Source organism: Heteronotia binoei, chromosome 5 (genome assembly GCF_032191835.1).
Source record: "Heteronotia binoei isolate CCM8104 ecotype False Entrance Well chromosome 5, APGP_CSIRO_Hbin_v1, whole genome shotgun sequence".
Classification (NCBI taxonomy): Eukaryota; Metazoa; Chordata; class Lepidosauria; order Squamata; family Gekkonidae; genus Heteronotia; species Heteronotia binoei.
In genome coordinates this window covers 4237974-4259876 of record NC_083227.1, presented here as the reverse complement: position 1 = coordinate 4259876, position 21903 = coordinate 4237974, and the positions used below count along the sequence as shown (strand labels likewise).

Below are 21903 nucleotides of genomic sequence, written 5' to 3'. Positions count from 1 at the left end.
CACTAGAGAGTTTCTGATTTCTTTAGATAACTCACCAGGTCTGCTAGCAGAAGAGTGCATAGTCTGGGAGTGGGGCAGGATTCATTCCCTGGACTCTTTCCCATTAAATTTCTTTCCCTTGGTTTCGTTTTAGATGTGGGGACCACCTTTGGAGATGGAAGCTGCAATCCCTGAGGCAGAAGGAGCTTCCTTGGAGCAGGGGCAGAGGGTGCCGGCGGTGGAGCGTGCCCAAGATGCCCTCTCCTGTGGTAAGAACTTCTTGTGCCTCGATGCAATTGGGGCAGCCCGTGAGTGTGGTGGGTAGAGAGTTCAGGTTAGGGGAAAATAAAGCATTTCCACAAACGCTGAACATGAGCCAACAGTGTGATGCGGTGGCTAAAAAAGCAAATGCAATTTTGGGCTGTATCAACAGAAGTATAGTGTCCAGATCACGTGATGTGGCGGTGTCGCTTTACTCTGCTCTGGTAAGACCTCACTTAGAGTATTGTGTTCAGTTTTGGTTGCCACATTTTAAGAAGGATGTAGACAAGCTGGAACGGGCCCAGAGGAGGGCGACAAAGATGGTGAGGGGTCTGGAGACCGAGTCCTATGAGGAAAGGTTGAAGGAGCTGGGGATGTTTAGCCTGGAGAGGAGGCGGCTGAGAGGTGAGAGGATCACCATCTTCAAGTACTTGAAGGGCTGTCCTAGAGAGGATGGTGTGGAATTGTTTTCTGTGGCTCCAGAAGGTAGGACAAGAACAGTGTTCCCTCTAAGCTGAGTTAGTGTGAGCTAGCTCACAGATTTTTAGCCTGCAGCTTACACATTTTTGTCTTAGCTCAGGAAATATGGCCCCAGATCATAATCATTTATGCCAGGGGTGGCCAACGGTAGCTCCCCATATGTTTTTTTGCCTACAACTCCCATCAACCCCAGCCATCAGCCATGCTGGCTGGGGCTGATGGGAGTTATAGGCAAAAAACATCTGGAGAGCTACTGTTGGCCACCCCTGATTTATGCAGTAGCTCACCACTATAATGCCAGTAGCTCACGAATTTAATACCAGTAGTTCACAAAGTAGAATTTTTGCTCACACGGCTCTGCAGCTTAGAGGGAACATTGGACCAGAACCAATGGGTTGAAATTAAATCAAAAGAGTTTCCGGCTCAACATTAGGAAGAGCTTCCTGACCATTAGAGCGGTTCCTCAGTAGAACAGGCTTCCTCCTCGGGAGGTGGTGGGCTCTCCTTCCTTGGAGGTTTTTAAACAGAGGCTAGATGGCCATCTGACAGCGATGAAGATCCTGTGAATTTAGGGGGAAGTGTTTGTGAGTTTCCTGCGTTGTGCAAGGGTTGGACTAGATGACCCCGGAGGTCCCTTCCAACTCTGTGATTCTATAAACAACACAGAGCTGCCCTCTAACTGTTACGTCTCTAAAAGGAGATTAGAGAAATTCTTGGAGGGCAATTCTTCCAATTAATTAAAATATTCATCTCAGCTTCCTTCCATCAGAGAAACTCAAGGTGACTCTAAAGAGAAAAGGTGGACAAACTTGAGCAGAGCTATTTAGCCAGGTGAATCAAGGGAGTCTCCACCTTCTGGGGGAGCAGAGCTCTGAAAACCACTTCCTAGGGGCCAATAATTCTGGGGAAAATCAGGGTTTTGTGCCTGTGTTTATAGGTGCATCTGTTGGACTATTGTGGGACCTAGGGTGCTGGAGTGCAGATGGCAGGCTGTGGACCAGCACCTGGAGGGGCTTGGGATAGATGTGATGTGTCGTTGCGTCTGGCTGAAAATCTGGTTGTGAAGTTACCATGCTCAGAGATGGTCTGAAAACTCATTCATAGGATTCTAGATGAGCTCAACTCATGTCTGTTTCAATGTGCCAACAACCTGTCATGCTGCGACATTTCCACCACACAATTCTCCTCCCTGCAGGCCAAACACAAGTTTCAGAGAAGTCTGAAATACGCTGGCATTGTTTATAATCCCTGAGGCTCATGGGTACCTGCTGCTTATCTTCTGCTTCTCCAAGAATTTAGTAAAAAGTGTTTAAACATGTGTTGCTTGTACCCTGGGAAGGGGGTGTGTGAAGCAGGAAACATAAGAACATAAGAGAAGCCCTGTTGGATCAGGCCAATGGCCCATCCAGTCCAACATTCTGAGTCACATAAGAACATAAGAGAAACCATGTTGGATCAGGCCAATGGCCTATCCAGTCCAACACTTTGTGTCACATAAGAACATAAGAGAAGCCCTGTTGGATCAGGCCAGTGGCCCATCCAGTCCAACACTCTGTGTCACATAAGAGAAGCCCTGTTGGATCAGGTCAATGGCCCATCCAGTCCAACACTCTGTGTCACATAAGAACATAAGAGAAGCCCTGTTGGATCAGGCCAATGGCCCATCAAGTCCAACACTCTGTTTCACATAAGAACATAAGAGAAGCCATGTTGGATCAGGCCAATTGCCTATCCAGTCCAACACTTTGTGTCACATAAGAACATAAGAGAAGCCATGTTGGATCAGGCCAATGGCCTATCCAGTCCAACACTTTGTGTCACATAAGAACATAAGAGAAGCCATGTTGGATCAGGCCAGTGGCCCATCCAGCCCAACACTGTCACATAAGAACATAAGAGAAGCCCTGTTGGATCAGGCCAATGGCCCATCAAGTCTAACACTCTGTTTCACATAAGAACATAAGAGCAGCCATGTTGGATCAGGCCAATGGCCTATCCAGTCCAACACTTTGTGTCACATAAGAACATAAGAGAAGCCCTGTTGGATCAGGCCAATGGCCTATCCAGTCCAACGCTTTGTGTCACATAAGAACATAAGAGAAGCCATGTTGGATCAGGTCAATGGCCCATCCAGTCCAACATTCTGAGTCACATAAGAACATAAGAGAAGCCATGTTGGATCAGGCCAATGGCCTATCCAGTCCAACACTCTGTGTCCCATAAGAACATAAGAGAAGCCATGTTGGATCAGGCCAATGGCCTCTCCAGTCCAACACTCTGTGTCACATAAGAACATAAGAGAAGCCATGTTGGATCAGGCCAGTGGCCCATCCAGTCCAACACTGTCATATAAGAGAAGCCATGTTGGATCAGGCCAATGGCCCATCCAGTCCAATACTCTGTCACACAGTGGCCAAAATATGTGTGTGTGTGTGTATATATACATATACAAATGAGCAAACACCCTTCCTTCCTCCTTAGGAACAGGCAGTGAAGAGATACTTTTGAGCCATCGTCTTTTCAGAGGTGTGGAAACTGCTGCTGCACCTCTAGTCCAGGTAGGAGAGATGAGATGACCAAGGAACAGCCTGGGTCCCTCCTTTCTCAGGGGGGCTTTTGCGCCTTTGTACCTTTGTGCAAGGTTTCCAGGTGAGAGATCCTCTGAACCCCATTCCCTTTACCCATCCCAAGTCATACCTCCTGTACCTTCCCAGACAATTCCCTACCAATGTGCAATCTCTGCCTGGCGTGATCTCTGATGAGGGAATCTGGTTTTTCTCTCAGGGTCCCTTTTCCTTTGAGGAGGTGTCCATCTATTTCTCTGAGGCAGAATTGGCCCTGCTGGATCTGGGACAAAGAGCTCTGTACAGGGAAGTCATGCTGGAGAACTATGGAAACGTGGCCTTTCTGGGTAAGGACCTTTCATAGGTGCCAAAGGTACGAATTGCTGCCGTTGGGATGAGGCGTGAATCAAAATATTGAATAACAACACGCCATTTTGAGGTTTGTCTCGCTACTTGGGGAGGGGCTGTGGCTCCCCAGCAAATCGTCTGCTTGGTGTGCAGAAGGTCATAAGAACATAAGAGAAGCCATGCTGGATCAGGCCAACGGCCCATCAAGTCCAACACTCTGTGTCACACAGTGGCAAAAAATGTTATATACACAGGTTCCCAGGTTCAAATCCTGGCAGCATCTCCAGTGGAAAAGGATTAGGTAGGAGGTGAAGGGAAAGACCTCTGCCTGAGACCCTGGAGAGCGACTGCTGGACTGAGTAGACGAGACAGACTTTAGTGGACCAAAGGTCGGATTCAATATAAGGCATATTTATGTGTTCATGTGGGTGTAATTGCACGAGGGCAGCTGAGGACCTCGGGAGGTGATGGGCTCTCCTTCCTTGGAGGTTTTTAAACAGGCTAGAGGGCCATCTGACAGCAATGAGGATCCTGTGAATTTAGGGGGAGGCATTTCTGAGTTTCCTGCATTGTGCAGGGGGTTGGACTAGATGACCCTAGAGGTCCCTTCCAACTCTATGATTCTAAGGTGTCAAAGGTGAGGATGAGAGGACCTCTGAATGACTCTGGAAAGGGCCACATCCCCAGTTCTCTGTGGCCAACCTTAACTACACACGTTTTCCCCTGGATGGGATTACAAACATCTGCTCTACCTGTAATCTGGAACTCATCCTATCAAAAACCGTAGCTTGGGTCCCCCTGGGTCACTGCTCTTTACACCTGAGCAATGCCCAGCTCAGGGTTCACAAGGAGAGTGCACACAAGAAAAGCAGGAATCTTTTAAAAACGTATAGAAGCTTATTAAAAATAAGACATCCCTAAACAGCAGAGTTTCTGCAGCTCAGCAACAGAAAAACAAGGAAAGCTAACTCTTCTATCTAATATACGAAAACCTTAGTAACCTTGGCATTCTTCAGACTGGGGTAGGTAGCCTTATATAATAGATATTCTGGGGGAAAGGTGGACGAGTGTTTATGATAAGCCAAGCTGGATGAGGCCAAAGGGCCGTCAATCTTCTGCAATCCCTTAGATGCCTTGGGACCTTACCTGCCCTGCCAAATGCTAACAGGATCTCTTTGTTTATTTCATCAGAGGATGACTGGAGGAATGGAGAGAGGGAGGAACTTCATCAGCAAATTCCAGATAAAGTTAAAAATGAAGACTTGAAAGAAAAAGCCAGGAATCAAGGCAGACCTACGGCCGTGACGGGCTGTCATACGGTTGAGAAGAGAGATGGAAGACAGCATAATGTAAATTTTCCAAATCACAGGACAACAAAGGCGAGTAAATCCATTTGGTATGGAAAGTACTTCAGAAACAGAGTGCTCCTTGTGCACCAAAGAATACACAGAAGGGAGAAACCATTTCAATGCCCCGAGTGTGAAAAGAGATTCAGTAGCAGTGGCAGTCTTCAAACGCACCAAAGAACTCACACAGGGGAGAAACCTCTTGATTGCTCAGACTGCGGAAAGAGATTCAGTCAGAGGGGCAATCTTCAGCAGCACCAAAGAACTCACACAGGAGAGAAACCTTTTGAATGCTCAGAGTGTGAAAAGAGATACAGTACCAGTGGCAGTCTTCAGAAGCACCAAAGAATGCACACAGGGGAGAAATTTTTTGAATGCTTAGAGTGTGGAAAGGAATTCAGTAGGCATGACAGTCTTCAAAGGCATCAGAGAACCCACACAAAGGAGAAACCTTTTCAGTGCTCAGAGTGTCGAAAGACATTCAGTACCAGTGGCATTCTTCAGAAACACCAAAGAACCCATACGGAGGAGAAACTTTTTGAATGTTTAGAGTGCAGGAAAAGATTCAGTCGGAGAGGCAGTCTTGAAGTGCACCGAAGAACTTACACAGGGGAGAAACCTTTTGAATGCTCAGAGTGTGGAGGGAAATTTCATAGACGTAACAATCTTCAGATGCATCAGAGAACCCACACAGGGGAGAAGCCTTTTGAATGCTTAGAGTGTGGAAAGAAATTCCATACACATAACAGTCTTTAAAGGCATCAGAGAACCCACACGGGGGAGAAACCTTTTGAATGCTCAGAGTGTGGAAAGAGATTCAGTAGGTGTGACAGTCTCCAAACGCATCAGAGAATCCACAGAGGGGAGAAACCTTTTCATTGCTCAGACTGTGGAAGGACATTCATTACAAGTGGCAAACTTCAGAAGCACCGAAGAACCCACACCGGGGAGAAACCTTTTGAGTGCTCAGAGTGTGGAAAGAGATTCAGTACTAATGCCAGTCTTGAACACCATCAGACAAGTCACATGGAGGGAAATCTTTGGAATGCTTACTGTCCAGTCCTAGCACTGCGAGGCCCAGACTCAGAAGCCACATCCAAGGAAGCTCCCATGGCATGACCCCAACAATGCTCCCATGGCATGACCCCAACAATGGAGGACATGACCCCAACAATGGAGGCACAAACCTTTTCCCAATAAGCTCGCTGATGTCCCATTAGCCAATCAGCCTCCTTTACTGAAGTTAAACAATATAAGATAACCACCGGAAGTAATGAAACACTCATGCAAAGCGTGTAAATATGCGTATTTAGTGAGATTAAACAAAAACAGAACTAAGGAACACTTAACATTCTTGAAATTTTCCCCACAAAGTCCCTCAACAGTCACAAAGAATGATAGCCTCTTCAAATAGGACTTCATGAAGACGTGGGTGAAGTCTTTAATTTCTTAGTGTTCCACTCGTGACAGTGTGGAGAGAATAAGGAACCGCTTTTAAAAGGACTCCTCCCGGTTTCAATAGTTAGTTCTTCCTCAGCCTCTTTCTCTCGACATTACATGGAGCCACTGCTCCTTTACAACATGGATCCACGCATGCTCTAATTTGCTGCTGCCGGCTCTTCTTTCGTGAATGTTCAGTGTTCCTTAGTTCTGTTTAATCTCACTAAATACGCATATATACACGCTTTGCATGAAAGATTTATTGCTACCGGTGGTTATCTTTTATTGTTTATCTTCACACCGGCTCAAGTTGTATTTGCTATCCTTTACTGAAGTGGCAGCTGTCATCCCAGAGGGCCAAATGAGGGGTAGGGGAGCAGATGATGGCACAGAGCCCAGAAGGGCTGAAGGCAAACCTTGTGACTAGAGGCCAAGCTGGGAGGCAGCAGGTAGCAGAGCAGGGAAAGACGGATGGGGAGCTCTGACGGAAGGCCCGGGATGGCAGCCCGCAACAGAGAACTAAGACGGCATATGGTGACTGAGACGGAAGAGGGCACAGGTGAGAGAAACCCACACAGGGCAGAATTTTCTTTTAATGCTCAGAGTTATGAAAGAGATTCCACGGATGGTACATTACTCCGGTACAGCTAAACAAGATTAACCACTCTGTATCCCCCAAGTGCTGGAAATGTGAAAAGATGATAGTGTAGCGGGAGAGCTATACGTTACCAATTTCGGTGGACCAATAACAGAGGCAGCGAGGCGTTGTCAGGAAAACAGCTTCTGGTTTGTTTCAAACACGTGTAGGGTCTCAGACTCCCGAGAGAGACTGAGCAACAATCACAGGGAGCCCTCTGCTTTTATATGCTTCTCAGAATGACATACAGGCATATTTCCTCATTTCCATTGAGACACATTTCAGTGCACATTTTAGTACCCTTCTCATGGTCACTTCCCCTCTCATCCCTCATGTTGCAACCCATGTCCACACTAAACAGTTCTTCTCAGTGGGGTTTTCCATTCTATTCCGTTTATCTATTTAACAACAGCTCATTCGTATTGATTACATTCATTTGTTTCACAATCTCTATTATGATCACATCAGCAGTTTCATACTTTAGGTTATTTACCCTTCTCAGTTCCCAACAGGGACTTCCCTCAGTGCTGTCCACGGTAGTGGTCATGAGTCTTACTTCCTTTCTGGTAAACATCTATGATTACTGCCCTAGATGATACTTGCTTAAGCTTGTGGTTAGTTTATGCAAGTGTGCGCACTGTAGCTAGTACATAGAGGGGTCAGTTCCTCTTTTCTCAAAAGCTCTGCATGTTTATTGCTAATAAAAGCCTTCTGTGTCTGCCTTATCAAGCTTGCATTCCTGCTGATATATTGATTATAGATTATGAAGGCTATCATTCTGGGGGTCTGCTACAATAGGATCCTTCTACCACTTATGGTGGACCTGTCATATAGCAAGGAGATATTGGATAGTAATCCATACAATGTTAAAAGAAATACTTATGGTAAATATCGCGTTTAAGCCAGAAACTATGTTACTCTCATCGGTTAGTGGGATTGTCCCTCGGGAAGATGAAAATATTACTGTATACATTTTGACCGCAGCAAGAATTCTATATGCTAAAGTTTGGAGACTAAAAGTAATTCCACAAAAAGAAGAGGTAATTCAGAAAACTCTTCAGGTAGCGGAAATGGATATTTTAGCAAGTATGGTTAAAGAAATACCGAAAAGTGAGGCGAAACAGAAATGGGAGAAAGTATATAATTGGTTAGATAAAAAGTGAATTATATTTTTTGTTATGATTTATAGTGTGTTTTACATTGTTTTAGATATCTGATGGATATTATTAGTTTGGTGGTGGGTATTAAGCCACAATTCACCTCCTTATGTAAGCAATCAAGAGGCATAGGATGATGTTAATCCTATATTTTATTTTCTGTATTGAAATTTTGTTTTTTGTACATAGTTGGAAATATAAATAAAATTATAATAATTAAAAAAAAAGATGAAGAAGAAGATATTGGATTTATATCCCGCCCTCCACTCCGAAGAGTCTCAGAGCGGCTCACAATCTCCTTTCCCTTCTTCCCCCACAACAGACACCCTGTGAGGTAGATGAAGATATTGGATTTATATCCCGCCCTCCACTCTGAAGAGTCTCAGAGCGGCTCACAGTCTCCTTTACCTTCCTCCCCCACAACAGACACCCTGTGCGGTAGATGAAGATATTGGATTTATATCCCGCCCTCCACTCTGAAGAGTCTCAGAGCGGCTCACAATCTCCTTTACCTCCCCCCCCCCACAACTGACACCCTGTGAGGTAGATGAAGATATTGGATTTATATCCCGCCCTCCACTCCGAAGAGTCTCAGAGCAGCTCACAATCTCCTTTACCTTCCTCCCCCACAACAGACACCCTGTGAGGTAGATGAAGATATTGGAGTTATATCCCGCCCTCCACTCCGAAGAGTCTCAGAGCGGCTCACAATCTCCTTTCCCTTCCTCCCCCACAACAGACACCCTGTGAGGTGGGTGGGGCTGGAGGGGGCTCTCACAGCAGCTGCCCTTTCAAGGACAGCCTCTGCCAGAGCTATGGCTGACCCAAGGCCATCCCAGCAGCTGCAAGTGGAGGAGTAGGGAATCAAACCCGGTTCTCCCAGATAAGAGTCCGCACACTTAACCACTACGCCAAACTGGCTCTCCACACCAAACTAACTCAGCGAAGAGGGAACACTGGGTAGCAGTTGTTGGTATGTTTTCCTGTGAATAATCAGTACCACCTGAGAACTGTCAAGTGAATTGGGTTTGACAGCAACCAACATAGACCGGGTGACAGTTGCTCCTTTAGGTCCACCTTGTTAGAAGAGCTAAAATTAGACGAGCGATGGGATTGGGCAGCCAACTGGCAAATGAGAGCTGGGCTTCTATGAATGGAGCTCAGGTTTAAGCCAACGGGGGAGGCGGAGAGATGCGTGTGAGTTGAAGCTATGCAGGACATCAGGAGGAGAGCGTGATGCCAGAAGATGCCTATTTCCACGCTTGCGAAAATGCTGCTTGTCAAACTTCTGTTATTGTGCATATTTGTTGGGAGTAAGTTTTTTGTTATTGGCAAGCAAGTTAGTTCACTTTGTTTTATAGCAGGGGTAGCCAACGGTAGCTCTCCAGATGTTTTTTTGCCTACACCTCCCATCAGCCCCAGCCAGCATGGCCAATGGCTGGGGCTGATGGGAGTTGTAGGCAAAAAACATCTGGAGAGCTAATGTCAGCCACCCGTTTTATAGTTTTGTTCTTCTGTCCACCCTCATTCCCCTGCTTGTATGTTTTTTATCTTTATTTGTTGTAAATAAGTTTCCTTTACTGTTATTTTTAATTGGGAGTCCATCACTGGACTGAACCTCGGTGTGCAGTGCCTGTTCCACTCTAGTGTTAAGTGAGCGGGACAACAAGCCGTTTTTGTGAAGCCGAATGCGCCATTTTAGTCTATACTGTTATTATGTTATTTTAGATTTTATATATTTTAAATTGGTTTTTAACGGTTGGTTGTTTTTATGAACCGTCCCTGAGCCTGTTCTACGGGAAGGACAGGTTAAAAACTGAATGAATGAATGAATGAATGAATGAATGAATGCAATAAAAAAGGCCAATGCCATGCTGGGAATTATTAGGAAGGGAATTGAAAACAAATCAGCCAGGATCATAATGCCCCTGTATAAATCGATGGTGCGGTCTCATTTGGAATACTGTGTACAATTCTGGTCACCGCACCTCAAAAAGGATATTATAGCATTGGAAAAAGTGCAGAAAGGGGCAACTAGAATGATTAAAGGGCTGGAACACTTTCCCTATGAAGAAAGGTTAAAACGCTTGGGGCTCTTTAGCTTGGAGAAACGTCGACTGCGGGGTGACATGATAGAGGTTTACCAGATTATGCATGGGATGGAGAAAGTAGAGAAAGAAGTACTTTTCTCCCTTTCTCACAATACAAGAACTCGTGGGCATTCAATGAAATTGCTGAGCAGTCAGGTTAAAACGAATAAAAGGAAGTCATTTTTCACCCAAAGGGTGATTAACATGTGGAATTCACTGCCACAGGAGGTGGTGGCGGCTACAAGCATAGCCAGCTTCAAGAGGGGATTGGATAAAAATATGGAGCAGAGGTCCATCAGTGACTATTAGCCACAGTGTGTGTGTATATATATGTGTGTGTGTGTGCGTGTGTACACACACACACACATATATTAACCACGGTGTGACACAGAGTGTTGGGCAGGATGGGCCATTGGCCTGATCCAACAGGGCTTCTCTTATGTTCTTATGTGACTCAGAGTGTTGGACTGGATGGGCCACTGGCCTGATCCAACATGGCTTCTCTTATGTGACACAGAGTGTTGGACAGGATGGGCCACTGGCCTGATCCAGCATGGCTTCTCTTATGTGACACAGAGTGTTGGACTGGAGGGGCCATTGGCCTGATCCAACATGGCTTCTCTTATGTTCTTATGTGACTCAGAGTGTTGGACTGGATGGGCCACTGGCCTGATCCAACATGGCTTCTCTTATGTGACACAGAGTGTTGGACAGGATGGGCCACTGGCCTGATCCAGCATGGCTTCTCTTATGTTCTTATGAATGGATGAATGAATAGGCACTGCTACTTTTCCAAACATGGTCAGCAAAACCAGGTATTATACCATGCATAATTTTACAAGTATTTCATGCTGCAATGATTTTTTTAAGCTCAAAACCACATATATTTTAGCCTTTCCTCAGGGGTTTCCCATTTCTGTGCCTAACATAGTTTTGAGGTAGGACAACCCTTCCCCTGCTGTTTGCATAACATCTTGACTGGTTCCCAGAACCTACGGCAACAAAGAGAACAAGGGGAAACACTGGAAGTCACTTGATCCGGTGAACCTTTCTCCAACATCCCTGAGAACAGCACTAGCAAGAATGAGATACGGGACGTTTCATCTGTGCAAAGGTTTCAGGTTTCCATGGCAATTAATGGATCTGAGGAGGCAGGGAAGGGAAGGCCTTTCTCTACCCAGCAACCTGGAGTTCCTCTGCCAATTAGAGCACAGAAGACAGAGTAACCTGAACCAGTGGGCAGATTTGGTATAAGGCAGCTCTGTGCATTCAATCCCATTCTTTCTTCTGCTCCTAAAGGGGGAAAAAACCCTAAGTGGAACTGGAGGTCTTATAGTAGAGAATTTAATGAGGAAAACAACCAATTTCAACATAAAACCTACAGTCCGTGCATTTCTCCAAATCAAACTTCAACAACATGGTGAATCTAGTCATTTACAATGCTCTTCTTTCCACATGAGAAACTCTAAGGCAGGTCATCTGGGCTAAAACTAGCATAAAATGCAGACGTTAAAACATCCTTGATGGTAAAAAAATGTGCTGTTCCCAGTGCCAGGGGATTAGATTTGCTTCCCCAGGGGCTGCAGATGTTTTTCAACAGGGCTTAGGAAGTGTTTTAAATCCCTTTGCATCTACCCTGGGTCCAGAGCTTTCCTAGGTAGAGGATGTTGGGGCGGGGGGAGTTAAAAAGAGAGGGGCAGATAAATGTAGGTTGGCTGTTGGATAGGAAGAAGAGAAGGAAGCATGAAAAGAAGTGGTGCTATGGAGTCATTCGAGAAAAGGAAAATATGAAATAGTGGAGGAAGAAATGAGATGCAGCCCACAAGTCTTGAGACACATCTCTTCGAAGACGCCTCCTCCACAAAGATTTAAGCCTTACACTTATCCTGCAAGGGGAATTCACCTGAAGATGTCACCGGCTAAAAGGCACCTCGAGAGCTTCCGGGCCTACTGTGGATTTCAACCCAGATCCACCAAGCCATAAGCCAACACTCGGGCTCTTCCAATTTGACTGACTTACATTGTGAATTGAAGGCAAACTGGGCTGGGTTCACTCATGGGGATCAGTTATGGCCCAAGATGCAAATCTCAAGAGTCTGGGAGAGAATTTAATTAATTTTTTTATATACAATTGAAAAAAAGTCACGCTGCATTACCTTTTGACACATTTAACAAAGCCTAACTCAGTTTCAAAAAGCACATTATTGTAATATTTATGGCATGGCAGAGTTACACACAGGAAACGTATCATAATATCAGATACATCATGAAGTTGATTCAGTGGGAATGCAGGCCAATTGGGCAATCTCCCTAAATAACAATATCTAAATTTTCAATCTATTGACTTGCGGTTGAGGAGAGTTCAAAGGGCCCAGAAAGCACAGAAAACACAGTCTAATTTACCTCATACAAACAATATATTTAACAAAATGTGACTCTTCCTTAGCTGAGTTCTGTCTTCTCTGATTCATAAAGAAACTCTTAATCTAGGGGTGCCAATTGCTTGGAAAAGGGGGAAATGTGCTGTCTCTTTAACAGAGGCATTATGGGATGTTATGACTGGGGAAGGCAATGGCAAACCACCCCGTAAAAAGGTCTGCTGTAAAAACGTTGTGAAAGCAACATCACCCCAGAGTCTGGAACGACTGGTGCTTGCACAGGGGACCTTTCCTTTTCCTATGGGATGTTATTTATCTCTTCAGATACCCATTTCTACAGAACTGTTCAGAACTGGTGGAGGGAATCTTCTCCCTTCTGATTCTCTCCCTGAGATTCTGGGTGTGGGGAGGACAAGAGGAATTGGGGAATTCACGCCCCACAACGTTCACCTGCCAACTCTATGGATACGCATCTATTTCCACAACAATATACTAGATGTTGTGGGGGAGGGAGGGGTCTGAATTTTTAGAACTTCCTGAGTTTTGGGGTTCAGGGTGACAAAACCTTTTCCTTTCAGCCTTATTTATCCTATTGTCAGAATACTTTGGGCTTGAAATTGGTGAGAACCACAGGCTGGACTGGGGCAGGATTTGGGTTGAGAACTGCTTGTCGGATAAAAAATGTCTGTGAATTAAGGATGCCGGCTGGTCATGCCGTATTTACGCCAGCAGCAGAGGGGCTGTAGATAACTTGTTACCTTCAACTCGGTCTATTCGTTTATCGGATTTGGGAAAGAGATTGTCTTTGCCAGTTTTGAAGATGTCAGGTTAACTGGCAGATAACCTGAAGTGGTGAGTTTCGCAGAGGAGGGCAAGCACTAGAGGCCCTTTGCGTAGCTACGTTCTCTGCCTTTCTGAACCTCCAATGCCAGGTCCTTTAAAGAACCTCACCAGAAGTTCCTGCACTGTGCAGGGGGTTGGACTAGATCAGTGGTCCCCAACCTTTTTGGCACCAGGGACTGGCAGGGTGGGGGAAATGCAAGGCGGGGGGACTGAATTTGGCCTTCCCCCCGTGCCTCGCCGCCCCTGCCCCCACCTCCTGCGTTGCCTCTTCCTCCCTCCGTGTTTATTATGTTAAGCCGGTTTCCCCTGCAGATCAGCTGCTACCGTGGGGAAAGGAAGTGAGCTTTTAAAGAGCCGGGAAGGCACTTTCCCTGGCTTAACCTAATAAACAGAAAGAGAGGAGGAAGCGGCACGGGGGGGGGGGGGGCAGCGCGAGGCTGTGGGGCACCGCAGGGGGGCGGGCAGCTCAGCTGGCAGCCCAGTTGCTGATGGGCCACAGACTGGTATCGGTCCGTGGCCCGGTGTGGTTGAGGACCCCTGGACTAGATGACCCTGGAGGTCCCTTCCAACTCTATTATTCTAAGCTCCTAGAACCAGCAATAGGAAAGTTTCATTCTTTTCTGGATTCTCAGAGGAACACGAAAGTCAGGTTAGGGCCTCAGGATCTTGCCACACACTGAGCACTGATCAGGTTCGTCCCCTCGTCTTGCGGGGGGGGGGGGGCGGGGGAGGAGACTCTTCAGTGCTAAAGGAGAGATCAGCTGGTCCTTTGACCATGGGATGGAGAAAGTAGAGAAAGAAGTACTTTTCTCCCTTTCTCACAATACAAGAACTCGTGGGCATACGATGAAATTGCTGAGCAGACAGGTTAAAACGGATAAAAGGAAGTACTTCTTCACCCAAAGGGTGATTAACATGTGGAATTCACTGCCACAGGAGGTGGTGGCGTCCACAAGCATAGCCACCTTCAAGAAGGGGTTAGATAAAAATATGGAGCAGAGGTCCATCAGTGGCTATTAGCCACAGTGTGTGTGTGTGTGTGTGTGTGTGTGTGTGTGTATATATATATATATATTTGGCCGCTGTGTGACACAGAATGTTGGACTGGATGGGCCATTGGCCTGATCTAACATGGCTTCTCTTATGTTCTTATGTTCTTAGCAAAGACCACTGTCCATCCTTGATTTCTTCCCTGTAGGATCTCTTTTGAGGTTTTGAAGACGGTTAAAGCCCTTTCCACAGTCTGAGCATTTATAACATTTCTTCCCAGTTAGCAAAAGTTTTCTCCCGTGTGGGTTCTTTGATACTGCAGACTGTCACACTGACTGAATCTCTTCCTACACTCTGAGCACTCAAATGTTTCTCCCCTGTGGGGAGTCTTTTGATGCAACTGAAGATAGCCACCCTCACTCAGTCTCTTTCCACACTCTGAGCACTAAAAGACCCCTCTGCCATGCAATTGAGAATGGCTACTCTAACACTAGGGTTGCCAAGTCCAATTCAAGAAATATCTGGGGACTTTGGGGGTGGAGCCAGGAGATATTGGGGTGGAGCCAGGAGCAAGGTTGTGACAAGCATAATTGAACTCTAAAGAGAGTTCAGGCCATCACATTTAAAGGGACCGCACACCTGTTAAATGCCTTCCTTCCATAGGAAATAATGAAGGATAGGGGCACCTTCTTTTGGGGCTCATAGAATTGGACCCCTTGGTCCAATCTTTTTGAAACTTGGAAGGTATTTTGGGGAGAGGCACTGGATGCGACATTGAAAATTTGGTGCCTCTACCTCAAAACCCAGCCTCTTCAGAGCCCCAGATACCCGTGGATCAATTCTCCATTATTTCCTATGGGAATCATTCTTCATAGGGAATAATAGAGTTCCCAGCAGACATTTCCCTCCCCCTGCTTTCTGATGACCCTGAAGCAGGAACAGGGCCCCCAAACCGGGGGATCCCCTGCCCCCACCTGGGGATTGGCAATCCTATCTAACTCTCTTTCCACGCTCTGGGTGTCGTGCCTGACTTATTCACTTGAGGTTGTGGCACCTTCTGCCACGGCACCTGGTGTTCACGAGGAGTCTCCTTTGCCACAGACTGAGGGGGGGGCATGAGGTTTCTCTCACCTGTGTCCTCTCGCCCACTCAACCAGCATGCTGTCATCCTGGCTCTCCATTGCTGGCTGTCATGCCCGGCCTTCTGTTGGTGCTCCCGTTTTTATCCCTCCCTGCTCTCCTTCCTGTACAGCCTTTACTCCACCCTTTTACGGTTTCCTGTTCCTGTCCTTCAGAACCACACCTCGAACTAGAAAGGACTATTCCCTTGGAGCCCACCGGACTCCACCCTCAGTGTGGTGCGAACCTGCTTGGAAGAGTCTAGCACGGAGGAGTGGTTGGCACCTACATGTCCACCTTCTCTGACATATCCAGTTGGCCTACAAAACCTCGGGAATGCCTCTCTGAAGGAAAATGGCGTACCGAAGCCCCAGGCTTGGAGTCTCCCAAGTTTCCATCTCCACCCTGGCTTCTTGCATCACTTGGGGCTGCCTTCTGGAGCTCTGACCCCTTTCTGGTGCTCTCCCCAGCCCCCCACCATCTGCCTCCCAGTTCAGCCTCCATCCATCGAGGTTTCTCAATGCCTCTTCTGCGGACTGTGCTGTCGCCTCCTCCCCTAGCCCTCATTCTACCCTCCAGAATGACAGAAACTGCTTCAGTAAAAGAGGAGGATGGGCTGTCGGTAAGTCAGTGAGTTTGGCCGGAGGGCAGTTTTGCCTTCTCTGTTAAGATCATGTCACCGTGCCATGTAAGCTTCCATGGAGATGACTCCGGAGTTTGTCCCCCGTGGGGGTTCTCTGATGGTTTTGAAGACTGCCACTAGTACCCAGTTTCATTTCACACTGTAAGCATTCAAAAGGTTTCTCTCCTATGTGGGCTCTTTCATGATATTGAAGACTTCTACTCTGAGTGACTGCCTTTCCAAATTCTGAACATTCATATGATTTCCCCCATGTGTGGGTTCTATGATGCCGCTGAACAGTGCTACTCTCACAATCAATTTCCACACTCTGAGCACTGAACACATTAAAAAGGTTTCTCCCCTCTGTGGGTTCTTCGGTGTCGTTGAAGTAGGCCGTTTGTACTGAATCTCTTTCCACACTCTGAACATTCAAAAGGTTTCTCCCCTGTGTGGGTTCTTTGGTGCAGCTGAAGACTGCTGCTGTAACCGAATCTCTTTCCACACTCTGAGCATTCAAAAGGTTTCTCCCCTGTGTGGGTTCTATGATGTTTTTGAAGAGTACTTCTCTCACTGAATCTCTTTCCGCACTCTGAGCATTCAAAAGGTGTCTCCCCTGTGTGGGTTCTCTGATGACGGTGAAGAGTGCCACTCCAACTGAAGCTCTTTCCACACTCTGAGCATTCAAAAGGTTTCTCCCCTGTGTGGATTCTTTGGTGCTGTTGAAGATTGCCAGTCTTACTGAATCTCTTTCCGCACTCTGAGCATTCAAAAGGTCTCTCCCCTGTGTGTGTTCTTTGGTGCAGCTGAAGATTGCCAGTCTTACTGAATCTCTTTCCACACTCTGAGCATTCAAAAGGTTTCTCCCCTGTGTGTGTTCTTCGGTGCAGCTGAAGACTGCCAGTCTTACTGAATCTCTTTCCACACTCTGAGCATTCAAAAGGTATCTCCCCTGTGTGGGTTCTTTGGTGCTGTTGAAGAGTGCTACTCCGACTGAATCTCTTTCCACACTCTGAGCATTCAAAAGGTTTCTCCCCTGTGTGGGTTCTCTGATGACGGTGAAGAGTGCCACTCCGACTGAATCTCTTTCCACACTCTGAGCATTCAAAAGGTTTCTCCCCTGTGTGGGTTCTCTGATGACGTTGAAGATGGCCACTCTCACTGAATCTCTTTCCACACTCTGAGCATTCAAAAGGTTTCTCCCCTGTGTGGGTTCTCTGATGACTTTGAAGACTGCCACTCCGAGTGAATCTCTTTCCACACTCTGAGCATTCAAAAGGTTTCTCCCTCATGTGGGTTCTTTGATGCTGTTCAAGAGTCCTCCTCTCACTGAATCTCTTTCCACAATCCGAGCATTCAAAAGGTCTCTCCCCTGTGTGTGTTCTTTGGTGCAGCTGAAGATTGCCACTGTGACCAAATCTCTTTCCGCACTCTGAGCATTCAAAAGGTTTCTCCCCTGTGTGTGTTCTTTGGTGCAGCTGAAGATTGCCAGTCTTACTGAATCTCTTTCCACACTCTGAGCATTCAAAAGGTATCTCCCCTGTGTGGGTTCTTTGGTGCTGTTGAAGAGTGCTACTCCGACTGAATCTCTTTCCACACTCTGAGCATTCAAAAGGTTTCTCCCCTGTGTGGGTTCTCTGATGACGGTGAAGAGTGCCACTCCGACTGAATCTCTTTCCACACTCTGAGCATTCAAAAGGTTTCTCCCCTGTGTGGGTTCTCTGATGACATTGAAGATGGCCACTCTCACTGAATCTCTTTCCACACTCTGAGCATTCAAAAGGTTTCTCCCCTGTGTGGGTTCTCTGATGACTTTGAAGACTGCCACTCCGAGTGAATCTCTTTCCACACTCTGAGCATTCAAAAGGTTTCTCCCTCATGTGGGTTCTTTGATGCTGTTCAAGAGTCCTCCTCTCACTGAATCTCTTTCCATACTCCGAGCATTCAAAAGGTTTCTCCCCTGTGTGGGTTCTTTGATGACGCTGAAGACTGCCACTTTGACTGAATCTCTCTCCACACTCTGAGCGTTCAAAAGGTTTCTCCCTCATGTGGGTTCTTTGGTGCTGCTGAAGATTGCCAGTCTTACTGAATCTGTTACTACACAATAAAGATTTGGAAGGTTTCTTTCCTTCGTGAGTTCTCAGACTTCTTTTAAGATGCCCCCTCACTAAGGAGTTGAAGGATTTCTTGCCTCTGTGTATTCTTTGGTGCATCCAGACCTGTGATCTATTTCTGAAGTACTTTCCGCACCGAATGGATTTACTTGCCTCCATTGTCCTGTTCTTTGGAAAATGTACATTCTGCTGTCTTACATCTCTCTTCTCAACCATACCGCCACCTTTCTTTCTCTTAGGTCTGCCTCGATTCCTAATGTTTTCTTTCAAGTCTTCATTTTTAACTCTGTCCGGCATTCGCTGATGAAGTCCTTCAACCTCTTCTTTCCCCTGAGCATTCTTGGCTGGAAGAAAACAGCAAAGTCCTGTTAGCACCTTGGAGGCTTGTTAAGCTACAAAGGCATCTATGTGACTGCAGTAGAAAAGGATTGACAGCCCTTTGGCCACATCCAGCTTGGCTGATCTTAACCATACACCCATCATTCCCTCAGAATGTTCCAAGAATTTTGCTATATAATAAGGACTGGCTGAGGAACAGAGGCATCTTTCCTTCTCGAGTGTTTAAAGATGTTACAATAACACCATTACTGGCTCAAACTCCTGCATTAATTGACTCTGACCCTGCTACATTACTTTCCTTGAGGACTCAATCTATGAAACTTCTACCTACTCAGAGGGAGATGTAGTCAAGTGCCACCCTAACTCATAGAATCACAGAGTTGGAAGGGACCTCCAGCGTCACCTAGTCCAATCCCCTGCACAATGCAGGGAACTCACAAACACCTCCCCCTAAATTCACAGGATCCACATTGCTGTCAGATGGCCATCTAGCCTCTGTTTAAAAACCTAGAATCATAGAGTTGGAAGGGACCTCCAGGGTCATCTAGTCCAAACCCCTGCACAATGCAGGAAACTCACAAATACCTCACCGTAAATTCAAAGGATCCACATTGCTTTCAAATGGCCATCTAGCCTCCGCTTAAAAAACTCCAAGGAAGGAGAGTCCACCACCTCCCAAGGAGGAAGCCTGTTCCATTGAGGAACCACTCTCACTGTCAGGAAGTTCTTCCTAATGTTGAGCCGGAAACTCTTTTGATTTAGTTTCAACTCAACATTCTCTTGGCAATGGCAACTGCGCCATGGAAGCTGAGGATCCATCATGCTCAAAACATTCTCTGCTGGTGCCACAGATATATTTAACAACTCCAAGGACAGATATAAATTTGCCAGCTGTTAGTAATATGCAGGACAAGTTAGGGTCCTGTTTGGTCTTCACACTGGAAGATGCGGGAATGCTTGGTAGTTATATCAATGTCGACGGGCGAAACTGAACTAAAGCTAATTTTGAATGTGACGTTATTGTGCACCCCACCCCAGTGGATGATTCTAAGGAGGGTGATTACCCAGATGTAATTTTCCTATTTCAATTGACTTGCAGAAGGCACAGTATGGGTCTGGATAATGGCGGTTAGCTTTGACACCGACGGGGCTCTTAACCGACTTGAATCAGGGACTGACTAAATTAACTACCAACCAAGAAAATCAAATTAGTATCTTGCAATATTGCAGGCTGGAGAAATGAAGTCAACCACCCTGCGTTTTTAATCTGTATTAGATCTCATGACATTATTAAATCCAGGAGTAAAAATCCTTCTGCAAAGACAGAATCATGGACAAGAAACGGAAAACACCATCTGCCAAGATAAAGAAAGGGGAGAGCAACCTCCACATGGCTTTAAAGTTCCCTGTAGAACTGGGGAGCGATAGAAGGGGGAATTTTGCTGATTCAGTTAAAATCTGCAGGGCCCACGGCAAGAATCACCCAAAGGGTGATTAACATGTGGAATTCACTGCCACAGGAGGTGGCGGCGGCTACAAGCATAGCCAGCTTTAAGAGGGGATTGGATAAAAATATGGAGCAGAGGTCCATCAGTGGCTATTAGCCATAGTATATGTGTGTGTGTATGTGTGTGTGTATATACACACACACATATTGGCCACTGTGTGACACAGAGTGTTGGACTGGAGGGGCCACTGGCCTGATCCAACATGGCTTCTCTTATGTTCTTATGTTCTTAATCAAGAGGATTAAAACCTGGAAGGCTTTTAAGAAGAGACTATAAAACTCTATTATTCAACAGACTAACACTGTCACAACATTATGGAATTAGTGCAACACTTTGGAATATCGATTTTTAAAGGGTCCCCCCCCCCAAAAAAATAGTATTTAAAAATATGGGATTTTTATTCTTATCTGAATTTTTATTTTTTAAATTGAATGGCAAGGTTTTTTTTAAGGGATGGATGAATCTTAAAGCTATAATGAAGGTTTAACAATTGGGGGCTTTTAATGATTTATGCTTAACAGGGTGACTACACATTAAGAGTAAGAAACAAAAGTTAAATTTATTTTTGAATACAAATATTAAAAGGATAAGAGAGTACTTGTGAATAATTACGGAAATCAATTTTTTAATATGTACATGGATATTTTATATTTCATAATTTTAGTGAACTGGAAAGTGTTGAAAGTTAATCCTAATCTCTGTTTGAAAATGGATCTCATAACTTTAGAAGAAGAAGAAGAAGAAGAAGATACTGGATTTATATCCCGCCCTCCACTCCGAAGAGTCTCAGAGCGGTTCACAATCTCCTTTACCTTCCTCCCCCACAACAGACACCCTGTGAGGTGGGTGGGGCTGGAGAGGGCTCTCACAGCAGCTGCCCTTTCAAGGACAACCTCTGCCAGAGCTATGGCTGACCCAAGGCCATTCCAGCAGGTGCAAGTGGAGGAGTGGGGAATCAAACCCGGTTCTCCTAGATAAGAGTCCGCACACTTAACCACTATACCAAACTGGCTCTCCATTAGAGCCATTTTGTCTGATTCTATTTTTGAATGTGCTTTTCATTACCCCCCCCCCCTTTTTTTACACAGTATCTGGGTAAGCATTCTCCCAAAAAATCTTTAAATAACTTAAAAACCTTTTAAAACTTAAAATATGTTTTATTGGAAGGTTAAAAGGATAAACTATTCAATATATTCCTTACAGTTCTTTAAGAATAAAACCTATCACATATACTTTATATAAAACATCATGATTACGAGCATTTTGGTTAAAATCAATATATAGATACATTTACTGCCCCTTTTTGAGTAATTATTGAAGATAAATTCTTTTTGTTCAAATCCCTATGCATTGAGATATATTTCAATGCATTAATCCATTTTTCTCTTCATTTCCAGGAAAGTTAGCAAGCAGAATTTGTAACCTCCTTATTGAATCATAGAGTTGGAAGGGACCTCCAGGGTCATCTAGTCCAACCCCCTGCACAATGCAGGAAACTCACAAATACCTCCCCCTAAATCACAGGATCTTCATTGCTGTCAGATGGCCATCCAGCCTCCAAGGAAGGAGAGCCCACCACCTCCCGAGGAAGCCTGTTCCACTGAGGAACTGCTCTAACAGTCATAGAATCATAGAGTTGGAAGGGACCTCCAGGGTCATCTAGTCCAACCCCCTGCACAATGCAGGAAACT

General features: G+C 45.7%; 2 protein-coding genes across 2 annotated transcripts in view; one reads left to right on the top strand and one right to left on the bottom strand.

Annotated features, from left to right (window-relative positions):
* LOC132571576 (zinc finger protein 420-like) overlaps positions 1–21903 on the top strand; it is an 895908-nt gene that overhangs the window by 840322 nt on the left and 33683 nt on the right. The gene's annotated exons all lie outside the window — the stretch shown is intronic.
* Positions 16599–18581, bottom strand: LOC132570891 (oocyte zinc finger protein XlCOF6-like). The gene has a single exon (XM_060237529.1). It carries the CDS (start codon positions 18579–18581, stop codon positions 16599–16601), a length of 1983 nt encoding a protein of 660 aa, XP_060093512.1.

What these genes read in the sequence shown, in the direction of transcription:
- LOC132570891 (XM_060237529.1), bottom strand. Translation starts at nt 18,581, where the DNA reads ATGGTTGAGAAGAGAGATGTAAGACAGCAGAATGTACATTTTCCAAAG.